General features: G+C 43.5%; 1 protein-coding gene across 4 annotated transcripts in view; it reads right to left on the reverse strand.

Annotated features, from left to right (window-relative positions):
- ADNP2 (ADNP homeobox 2) overlaps nucleotides 1-10,528 on the reverse strand; it is a 30,208-nt gene extending 19,680 nt beyond the window's left edge. Inside the window, exons 1-2 of one of the 4 annotated variants that reach the window (XM_033178447.1) lie at nucleotides 10,088-10,528; nucleotides 1,194-1,314 (exon numbers count right to left, since the gene is read on the reverse strand). In XM_033178447.1, coding sequence (XP_033034338.1) covers nucleotides 1,194-1,301 — 108 coding nt within the window. In that variant the 5' untranslated portion in view covers nucleotides 1,302-1,314; nucleotides 10,088-10,528. Of the gene's footprint in view, nucleotides 1-1,193; nucleotides 1,316-10,083 lie in introns of those variants that run through there. The other 3 variants (XM_033178448.1, XM_033178446.1, XM_033178449.1) reach the window with 3 other exon arrangements.
- Between the last annotated feature and the right edge of the window lie 332 nt (nucleotides 10,529-10,860).

The following is a 10,860-nucleotide window of genomic DNA, read 5'->3' on the forward strand; positions in this document are numbered from 1 at the left end:
AATCTCTTAATTTTCCCTTGTGAAGTACCATATCTCTGTGTTAATAAAGTCTTGGAAAGAAAAAGTAAACAGTCGTGAACAAATTCAGATAAGTAAACACATTCTCAGGCTAAGAAAGTAAAAGTTCATGAGTCATGTTCAGTTCTAGTCAAGTCAAAAACAAAGGACTCTAGGATGAGAAACTTTCATTGTTACTGACATGTTACCTAAAAATAAAACAAATTTCCTAACAGAATTCCACCTTAAAAAATTGAATTGATATTAAAAGGAGACTAAAGAGACATGACAACCAAATACCTGATCCTAGACTAGATTTATTAATGAAGGGGAAAGCAAGGCTATAAATGATTAGACAAAACAAAAATATCATTACCAATGACTACAAGGATATATAATAACTCTTTTTATTTCTTTTTTGAGACAGAGTCTCACTCTGTCACCCAGGCTGGAGTGCAGTGGCGCTATCTCGGCTCACTGCAACTTCTGCCACCCAGGTTCAAGCAATTATTGTGCCTCAGCCTCCTGAGTAGCTGCGACTACAGGCACCCGCCACCACATCCGGCTAATTTTTGTATTTTCAGTAGAGACAGGGTTTCACCATGTTGGCCAGGCTGGTCTCGAACTCCTGACTTCAAGTGATCCACCCATCCCAGCCTCCCAAAGTGCTGAGATTACAGGCATGAGCCACCATGCCCGGCCAGGATATACAACTTTTATTTAACATTTTGTAAAACTATATATGCCAACTATATATTCTCAATGTTATAAGGACAGACAAAATTTTAGGAAAACTTTTCTGAAATCACATATACAAATACACAAATCAGGATTTTAAAAAAATCCTATCATTTCATTGATGCATGCCCGTTTGTTGATCGCTCTAACAACACTGGGAAATTAAGTTAGTTTTCTTTTGCTAAAATAACAAATAAATCACATTTCTCTCAAACATCAAAAACAATTTTTTAATAACTAATGACTAGAAAAATCCCCTCCTTAAAGTAGCTTAAACACCTGAACAGCTTGAATAGCTCACTTTATGTCATAAAGACATAAATAAGTACTAATGAGGCTTTCACACAGTCATCTGAAGTATAATAGCAATTTCCATTTTGAGGAATCTCACCCACTTTTCGAAAACCCCAGTTCAAATCTCACCTCCATATTTCAATTGGCTACTTATGTCCTCTTACCTTCAGTAACTCCTTGCAGCTGTCAAGCCCAATATCCACAAGAATACCTTTCACCTTTTTTCGCACCTTTCTGATGTTGTCAAGATTTTCCACAGGAATTTGAAACATTTTTGAAATTTTCCTTAAAAGAAAACAAAACTGTAATAAGTACATGTATATAATACACAAAAATACATTTTTTGACAGGGTTGGTAAAACACTCAGATTAGAGTATAATTTTCAACAAATTGTTGCAGAAAGAGTGAACATTCATATGCAAATGAATGAGGTGGACCTCTTCCTTACACCATATACAAAAATTAACTCAGAAGTGGATCACACCTATATGTAAGACCTAAAACTATAAAACTCTTACAAGAAAACATAAGCATAAACATTCACGACCTTAGATTCCTTAAGGAATTCCTAGATAGGACACCAAAAAGCACCAGTAATGAAAGAAAAAATAGGTATGATGGATTTTATCAAACGTAAAAATTTTTATGCTTCAAAGGACACCATCAAAAAAGCAAAAAACCCACAAAACAGGAGAAAATAGTTGCAAATCTTATTTCTTTCTAATAAGGAACTTATATGCAGAATACAGATAACTCTTGTATCTCAATAATAAAAACACAGATAACCCAGTTTACAAATGGGCAAAGGATCTGAACAGACACTTCTCCAAAGAAAAATATCCATTAAGGTACATGAAAAGATGCTCAGGCAGGGGACAGTGGCTCACGCCTGTAATTCCAGCACCTTAGGAGGCTGAGGTAGGCAGACTGTTTGAGCTCAGGAGTTGAAGACCAGCCAGGGCAACATGGTGAAACCCTGCCTCTACAAAAAATACAAAAATTAGCCGGGCATCCTGGTGCGCACCTGTAGTCCCAGCTATCCAGGAGGCTGAGGTGAGAGGATCACCCGAGCCCAGGAGGTAAGGCTGCAGTGAGTCTGATCATGCCACTATATTCCAGCCTGGTCAACAGTGAGACCCTGTCTTAAAACAAAACAAAACAAAATGCTCAACATCATTATCCATTTGGTGAAATGCAAATCAAAACCACAAAGAGATACTATGCCCACCAGGATACCTATAAAGAAAAAAAAAAAGAAACGTGTTGGCAAGGACATGGAGAAACTGGAACTCTCATCCATTCCTAACTGTAATGTAAACCAGTGCAGCCAGTCTTGGTGTGTGCCTGAAAACAGTCTGGCTGTCTCACAAAAGATTAAAAATATACATAACATATGAACCAACAATTCTACTCAAGAGAAATGAAAAGCATACATCCACACAAAAACTTACATAAGGATGTTCATGACAACACTATTCAATCACCAAAATGTGTGAACAACCCAAATGCCCCCAGATTGGGGCATTTGATAAATAAACTGATGACTGGATAAATAAAATGTGGCATATCCATACAATAGATTATTTGGCCATAAAAGAAATACATACATGCTACAATATGGATGAACCTTGGAAATATGCTAAGTAAAAGCAGCCAGACACAAGGATTGTATGATTCTATTTATATGAAGTGTCCAGAACAGGCAAATCCATGGAAAGCATAACAGTGGGCCAAGCACAGTGGCTCACGCCCGTAATCCCAGCACTCTGGGAGGCCAAGGTGGGTGGATCACCTGAGGACAGGAGTTCAAGACCAGCCTGGTCAACATGGTGAAATCCCGTCTCTACTAAAAATACAAAAAATTAGCTGGGCGCCTGTAATCTCGGCTACTCGGGAGGCTGAGGCAGGAGAATTGCTTGACCCTGGGAGGTGGAGGTTGCAGTAAGCCGAGATCACGCCACTGCACTCCAGCCTGAGTGACAAGAGCGAAACTCCACCTCAAAAAAAAAAAAAAAAAGCACAGCAGTGGCTGTCAGGGCTGGGAGAACTGGGAAGAACAAGGCTTCTTCGTTCTGAACTCAACTGTGATGATGTATATACGATGTGAATGTGCTCACAGCCATTCACTGTACACTTTAAATTGGTGAATTGTATGGTATATAAATTATATCTCAAGCTGTTTAAAACAGTATCTAAAAAGGCATAAAATTAAAATAAACCCTGTGGTACTTGACCAGACTAAGGTTTACTGAAGTGAACTCATGTAGTCATACACCCCAGTAGCAGTGGGCACAACTAGGGCTCAAATCTTAATTCCTAAATACCACCTTCCTTTAAAAAGAACCCTTGGAAAAATGGCTGGAGCATGGTAAAGACAAGATGAGCCTAGAATATCCTGTGCCAGAATATAAAGAAATTGCTCAATGAGGCATGTCAACAGAACACAAAAGTAACCAGCTTGAAAGGGCTCCCATAGGCCAGATAAGAGACAATTTGGGCATATATCAAGTAACAGATATAACCTGTGGCAAAGTGAATTTTCCCAACACACAACAATACCTTCCAACCCACATGCTCTTACAATACAGCCCTAACTCTCCTCCCAAAAGTGGGGGCATCTATGCCCCCTCCTCTTGACCTTTGGGCAGAACTTTGTGGCTGCCTTAACCAATAAAGTATAGAGGAAATGCCATGAGAATTCCAAGACTAGATCATAAAAATGCCACGTACCTCTCTCTCAGGATGATCATGCTCAGAATCCAGATATCATGTGTGTAGCAAGTGCCAACTAGCCCACAGAGACACTACATAGAGGTGTTCCACATCCACTACCAGCATGGAAGCGAAGACGCCTCTTGAGGATTCCAGCCCCTAGCTGTCAAGTCACCCCTGCCTTTGAGTCTTCCCAGATGAGGCCCCAGACACTGCGGACCAGAAACAAACCATCTCCCTTCCCTGTCTGAATAGAACTAACCCAGAGAACTGATGAGCTTTTTAAATAAAATGTCTTACTCCACTAAGTTTGGGGTGGTTTGGTACACAGTGATAGTTTATATAGTTACACAGACTATATAGACTATATAACTATATAGACTATAACCCACTTGAATATAGTGATTTCCTGATTTTGATGGTTTTGTTGTGGATATGTAGGAGAATGTTCTTGTTTGAAGGAAGAAGAGAACGCTCTTGTAGTATTTAGCGTAATGTGGCAACTTTTTTGGCAACTTTTTTGGCAACTTACTCTCAAACAATTCAGCGAAAAAAATTATTTGTACTATACTTGTAACTTTCCTATAAATCTGCAACTATTCCAAAAAACATTTAAATGTGTAGGCTATAAAAGCTAAAATATATATTAGTCAAATTCAAGTGGCAAATATTTGGTTATTCAACTTCATTAATAATAATTAAAGAAATGCCATTTAAAATATCAATTTTTTACTATCAAAATAGTAACTACTAAGATTACTAACATCTGGTGGTAGTAAAAGTAGAAAAATTATAATTTTTACACTTTTACAGGGTAATTTGGCAATACCCCTCAAGACTTTTTGAGACACAGTCTTGCTCTTTCAACCAGGCTGGAGTGTAGTGACTTAATTACAGCTCACTGCAGCCTCAACCTCCCAGGCTCAAGCAATCCTCCTGCCTCAGCCTCCTGAGTAGCTTGGACTATTGGTGTATGCCACCACACCTGGCTAACCTTTTTTATTTTTTGTAGAGATAGGGTCTCCCTATGTTACCCAGGCTGGTCTTGAACTCCTGAGTTCAAGCAGTCCTCCCCCTCAGCCTCTCAAAGTACGGGGATTACAGGCATGAGCCACCATGCCTGACTCTCATGATTTTTAAGGACAATTTCTGAGTAAGCAATTCTTCTTCTACATTCCTCTCTTGTATCCCCCACCCAAGGAGAGGCTTAGTGATCCCTCCTAGGACTCAGCACAATAACCATATACCACTCCACTGTCTCAACTCACCATGTTGCAATTATCTATTTATATATCCATTTCTCCTATTGGGCTACTATTTCAGGGCAGAAATCATGTTATATTTGCTTGACAGGGTCCCATCACAGAGCACAGTACACTGCAAATGTTCATTAAATGAACAAAAAACATAAAACAGGATAAGAACCATAAGATATGCAGAAAGTGCCAGGGAGTTCTAAAGAGGAAATGGCTATGGAAAGCTAGTGCCCAAGAAATACAAGGTGAATAAATTAGCATCAAAAAATTATTGAGGCAAAGGAGGAAAAGTCTGAATTTATTTGGCAAAAGTAAAATCAAAAAGGTAGACTGGAATCAAACTGGGAAAGCAGTAGGAGGCAGAAAGGGTTAACATATAATAAGGAGAAATTTTTGGTGGGTACCAAGCAAACGTCAAGTTTTTGAGAAGCTGTTCTGGAGTGGCGAGATTTATTTTCAAAGTTATCAATGTGAAAAATGTATCCTGGTCTCAGCAAAAGGAGAGATTTAAGGATCACTAGCATTGTAGAACTGGGAGGATATAAAATTTAAAATTTTTCTTTATAAAATTTTAAGTTTAAAATTTTTCTTTATAAAATTTTAAGTTTAAAATTTTTCTTTATAAAATTTTAAGTTTAAAATTTTTCTTTATAAAATTTTAAGTTTAAAAAGTTTCTTTAATAAAATGCACTGATTTGGGTTCTAGCCTTCAAAAGCTTACACTCCCACACAAGAGCTGCCATAACCTCATTATGCATTTCCAAACACTAAACTCAAGGTCACCTTCTAGCCCAGACCAGCTTCTTTGGCCAGAGCAAAACGCAACAAAAATTTTGTTAACTGCTTTCCACGGACTCTACCAGACTTGATTTCATTTCCTCCTTAAAGTTCCACTATCCTCTCTATCCTCTGGGGTTATTCTCCAAAAGCTGGCTGACAGACAATATTGTCTAAAGTAGGGACCATCATCCACATATATCTGAAATAAGGAAGCTAAATTTACTGCTTCCAAGAAAGTCTCAACTCACACAGCAAGAGCTGATCTTATCACAGGGTTCTGAGAAGCCTGGAGTACAAAGACTTTTAAAAGCAGAGTGATTGGTGATTGGCCGATTCATGTAAGCATGGTTGTACATACACGAAACTCAGAAAGGGTTTACTAAAATGAGGCTCTCAGCGATTGGGCAGGGTTCTGGGGTTACTTGTTCAAAGCTTGAGACTAGGGCCAAGGAGTTCTCACTTTTTTATTTTTTTCCCTTGAATTTGAAAAATAGGCACTTTTTATTCTCAAATGAAAGTGCTCCCATTCCTTCATCATTGTTATTGTGGCCCTTCTAAACAAAACAAAACACAAGCACACAAATACCTTTTCATTTAAAAAATGGGGGGAAGTTTCCTGTTTTTTATTTTTTATAGCAGTTTCCTAACAGCTTTAGGGAAACCAACAAAGGATAAAAAATAAAATACAAGTAAACTACAGGTTTCATAACTGTTGCCAACCACTGGGGAAGGGAAGCTGACTTTTACCCATATAAGCTACCACAATTTATTCATTCTTAGATCCATTCTTACAGCATAATTTATCAATCCTAAGATAAAAGATTCCATATAAAATGCCCAGTGGATGAATTAACTAGGAAATAGTTCGATGTTTTCGTATTTATAGATCCTCTATGGATACTGTTCTCCACAGATTCTTGGAGCTCAGTAAAATCTGTATTTTCACCACTAGAAAACAGCAAGCTAACCAGGGGGGCCAACTGTTTCCATATCGTGCACTAACGTATATATCATGCACTAACGTATATATCATGCACTAACGTATATATCATGCACTAACATATTAATCTCAATTCAAAATAAATTTCAATTCCTAAAGTTTGCGGTAGGCATGGAACTACCATAAAATTCCACTGATATGCACAAGAAAATATTATTTCCCAAAATGGTACATAAAGGATTTCTCTGGGGATTTTTTAGTATAATGATCTCTTAAGGATATTCTATTATAGAAAAAAAATACACTCTAAAAAAAAAATGTTGGCCAGGCACGGTGGCTCCCGCCTGTAATCCCAGCACTTTGGGAGGCTGAAGTGGGAGAATCACCTGAGGTCAGGAGTTCGAGACCAGCCCGACCAACATGGGGAAACCCTGTCTCTACTAAAATTACAAAAAAATCAGCCGGCATGATGGCGTGCGCCTGTAGTCCCAACTACTCGGGACGCTGAGACAGGAGAATCACTTGAACCCGGGAGGCAGAGATTGCAGTGAGCCGAGATCACACCACTGCACTCCAGCCTGGGTGACAGAGCAAAACTCCATCTCAAAAATAACAAAAAAGAGTCATTCAGGTAATACAGCAATAAACAATACTTTTTAACGCCACAGAACTTTTTTCAGTTCCTGTGAAATTGCACAAAACGATGGTCACCAAAAAGGATTCTAGAGCTGTGTGCCTGGGTTTACATCAGCTCCACCGTTTATGAGCTGTGTAATCTTCAGGCAATCACTTACTCTCTCGGGCCTCAGCTGGCTCTTCTGTAAAACAGGGCAAGTATGACCTAATTCACAGAGTAGCTATGAGGATAAATGAGTTAATACATGCAAAACAGCACATAAGCACTGAGTTTGCTATTAATTAACTCCAAAAAACTAAATGAAATGTCTCAACTATTGGAATACAGGGCTTTTTAAAGAACAACTTTAAAAACACAGAATATTTGGATCATATATTCGGCAGATCTGGGTTCAAATCACGGGGAGATACCTGTTTCCACCTATGTAACACATTGCCCTAACAGGTCTAGGATAGCCAGAGGGTGAAGGGCAGGGCAGAACCCAAGTTTGCAATATGCTGTTGGTAAACTTATGAGGGCAATCATAAATTAACCAACAGCATGTTGCAAACTTGGGTTCAAATTAAAAAGGTGTTTCCCAAATCCCAGAATCTCTTCAGCTAAAAATCTTAGCTTAGCTGTCCTTTTCCTCCAGAAACAATGATTAACTCCTTTCAGACATGTCCTAACCCTCACTGTTCCTCCCCTCAACTAGAGGGCCGGTAGGACAACCGCTTGTCTCATCTCCACTCCTGTAATTCCTTTCTTTTTTTTTTTTTTTTTTGAGACGGAGTCTCGCTCAGTCGCCCAGGCTGGAGTGCAGTGGCCGGATCTCAGCTCACTGCAAGCTCCGCCTCCCGGGTTCACGCCATTCTCCTGCCTCAGCCTCCCGAGTAGCTGGGACCACAGGCGCCCGCCACCTCCCCCGGCTAGTTTTTTGTATTTTTTAGTAGAGACGGGGTTTCACCGTGTTAGCCAGGATGGTCTCGATCTCCTGACCTCGTGATCCACCTGTCTCGGCCTCCCAAAGTGCTGGGATTACAGGCTTGAGCCACCGTGCCCGGCCATGTACTTCCTTTCTTTTTTTTTTTTTTGAGACGGAGTCTCGCCCTGTCACCCAGGCTGGAGTGCAGTGGCCGGATCTCAGCTCACTGCAAGCTCCGCCTCCCGGGTTTACGCCATTCTCCTGCCTCAGCCTCCCAGGTAGCTGGGACTACAGGCGCCGCCACCTCGCCCAGCTAGTTTTTTGTAGTTTTTAGTAGAGACGGGGTTTCACCGTGTTAGCCAGGATGGTCTCCATCTCCTGACCTCGCGATCCGCCCATCTCGGCCTCCCAAAGTGCTGGGATTACAGGCTTGAGCCACCGCGCCCGGCCTATGTACTTCCTTTCTTAACACACATCTGTCACTTCCATGTTTAAGGACGACGGGCTCAATGCTGTCTTCAGAGTGAAGTCCTAACTCTAACCGAAATTTAACCGAAATATTAAAACACACTCATACAAGGCCCACTGTCCAGGAACATCTTTAAATAAGTTACACATACATTCCTGACTTCCAGACACAGCTGAACACGTACTTTACGCAACTTTTTACATGTCGTACTCTCTCCCACTAATGCTCCTCACCCCCCCAAATGGTACCCAGACTTTTTTGACAAAGGCTCTTTGTCAAAAAAAAAACCCCTTTTTTGACAAAGACTCTGCGTGGCACATGCCCACAGTACTCTACAAATATCGGCTGCCCCACTTGCCAATCTGCATTGTCAGTTATCTGCTTACCAGTTTCTCCTCCCCCACCCCACTCCTCCACAGCCAGTCTATTCCTCAAGATCCCAAGAGGCAGTGATTACCCGTGCAAATAGAGTAAGTTTTAAGCACTCAGGCAAGTCTTCTGTTCAAATAAACTACTTAAAATACTGAATTATTTCTCATTCTGCATCTGCACATTATTTTAAAAGGCAGTTAAAAATTTTAACATTCCAAAGCCAACTGTGATAGAAATCTTGTAAACGGAATCTATTTCAACGCAACCAGCAACGGCGGGTGAAAAGTACGTCCAGTCAACATCTGCATATCAATTATTGATATTCGCATCGAAAGCTCAACGGTGAAGAAACAGGGCCCCGTTATCAGCTGTTCTTCCAACCTTTCTAGGGGAAAAAATCTGGGCAGATTTAGGTGTCACTGTCAGCTCCTGCCCTACATTTGCCGTCACTCAAGGCTCCTCCAGGGAGAAGCTTCCAGGACAACCCGGTCTCGGGGCTGCGGCGGGCGGGCGGGCTGGCGGGTGGGGCGGTGCTGGGGTCCTCACAGGGGTCGCCACAGCTCCTTGCCTTTCCTCTTCTTCTCCATCCTCGTTCCCTCTCCCGCTACTCCTCGCTCCCTTCACCAGTCCCCCCTCTCTCCCTCGGTCCCCGTCCCCATCTTCCCCCTATTCCTCCTCTCCCCTTTGGTCCCCGTCCCCTTCTCCGCCCTCCCGGGGCGGCCCCGCTCCCACGTGACCGGCGGCGGGCGGGGCGGGCCGCGGGCGCGTCGGGGGTCGACGGGCGCCGTTCGGGCCGCGAACCCGCGCCGTGAGAACGTCCCGGGATTCCCGAGACGGCCACGGGCGGCGCCAGGGCAGGCGGCTGGCGTGGGTGTGGGCTGGGTACCGGCGGGGGCGGGGCTCGGAGGGGGCCAGACTGGGGCGGGGGCCAGGACCGGGGCGGGGGGCGTCGCCGCGCGGGCCCGCGCTGGGCCGGGCCGTACCTACCACTGGCCCCCGAGGAGCACCGCGTCTCTGCTGCTGCCTCTCGCAGGGCTGCCGCGTCTTCCGCCGAGCGCAGCCGCGTCCCCTGGGGCCTCCTGCGCCCGCCCGCGCCTCCGCCCCGCGCGGCGGGACCCCCGCCTCAGCGCGCGCCCACCCCCGGCGCGACTCGTCCCCTCCTCCCGCGCAGCCAGAAAGAGAAAATGGCGCTCGATTGGCCTCAGGAAGTGACGTTGACCCTCATTTGCATGTAGGCGCAGCTAGCCAATGGGAGCAGAGTGTGCTTGGGGGCCCCTGGCATTTCCCACAGGCCCCCCGGGGCCCCTGACTAAAGCTGGACTGGAGGCTCTGGGGTGGCAGTGGGGGGCCCCTCTAGGGCCCCCTGACTCCCTTCTGGCCCAGGGAACTGCCCTGCCAGCTCCTTTCCACATCTGTGCAAACTCTCGTGAGAGTTTGAGTGGGTAATGACGTCATTAAAGGGGTGGGGAGAGTGTGTCATCAACCATGTGACTAATCACGTGGACTCACCACAGCTTTGACTTCATTTGCATGGAATGGGGTGGAGCTAGTGCCAGCTCCAGGAGTGGTGACCCCGCCCACATCTCAGAGCCAATGGGAGCCCAGCTGTGATAATGCTGTCTTGCCATTGGAAGACAGAACTTTGGCTCCCAGAACTGGGACAAGTGTGCCATGATTGACATATCCTGGTGAACCGACTGGCTGGGGTCTCCTGACTTCATCATTCCTGTGGGAAAGTGATCACACCTTTTCTTGAGAAT

Source organism: Trachypithecus francoisi, unplaced genomic scaffold, assembly GCF_009764315.1.
Source record: "Trachypithecus francoisi isolate TF-2019V2 unplaced genomic scaffold, Tfra_2.0 Lachesis_group19, whole genome shotgun sequence".
NCBI lineage: Eukaryota > Metazoa > Chordata > Mammalia > Primates > Cercopithecidae > Trachypithecus > Trachypithecus francoisi.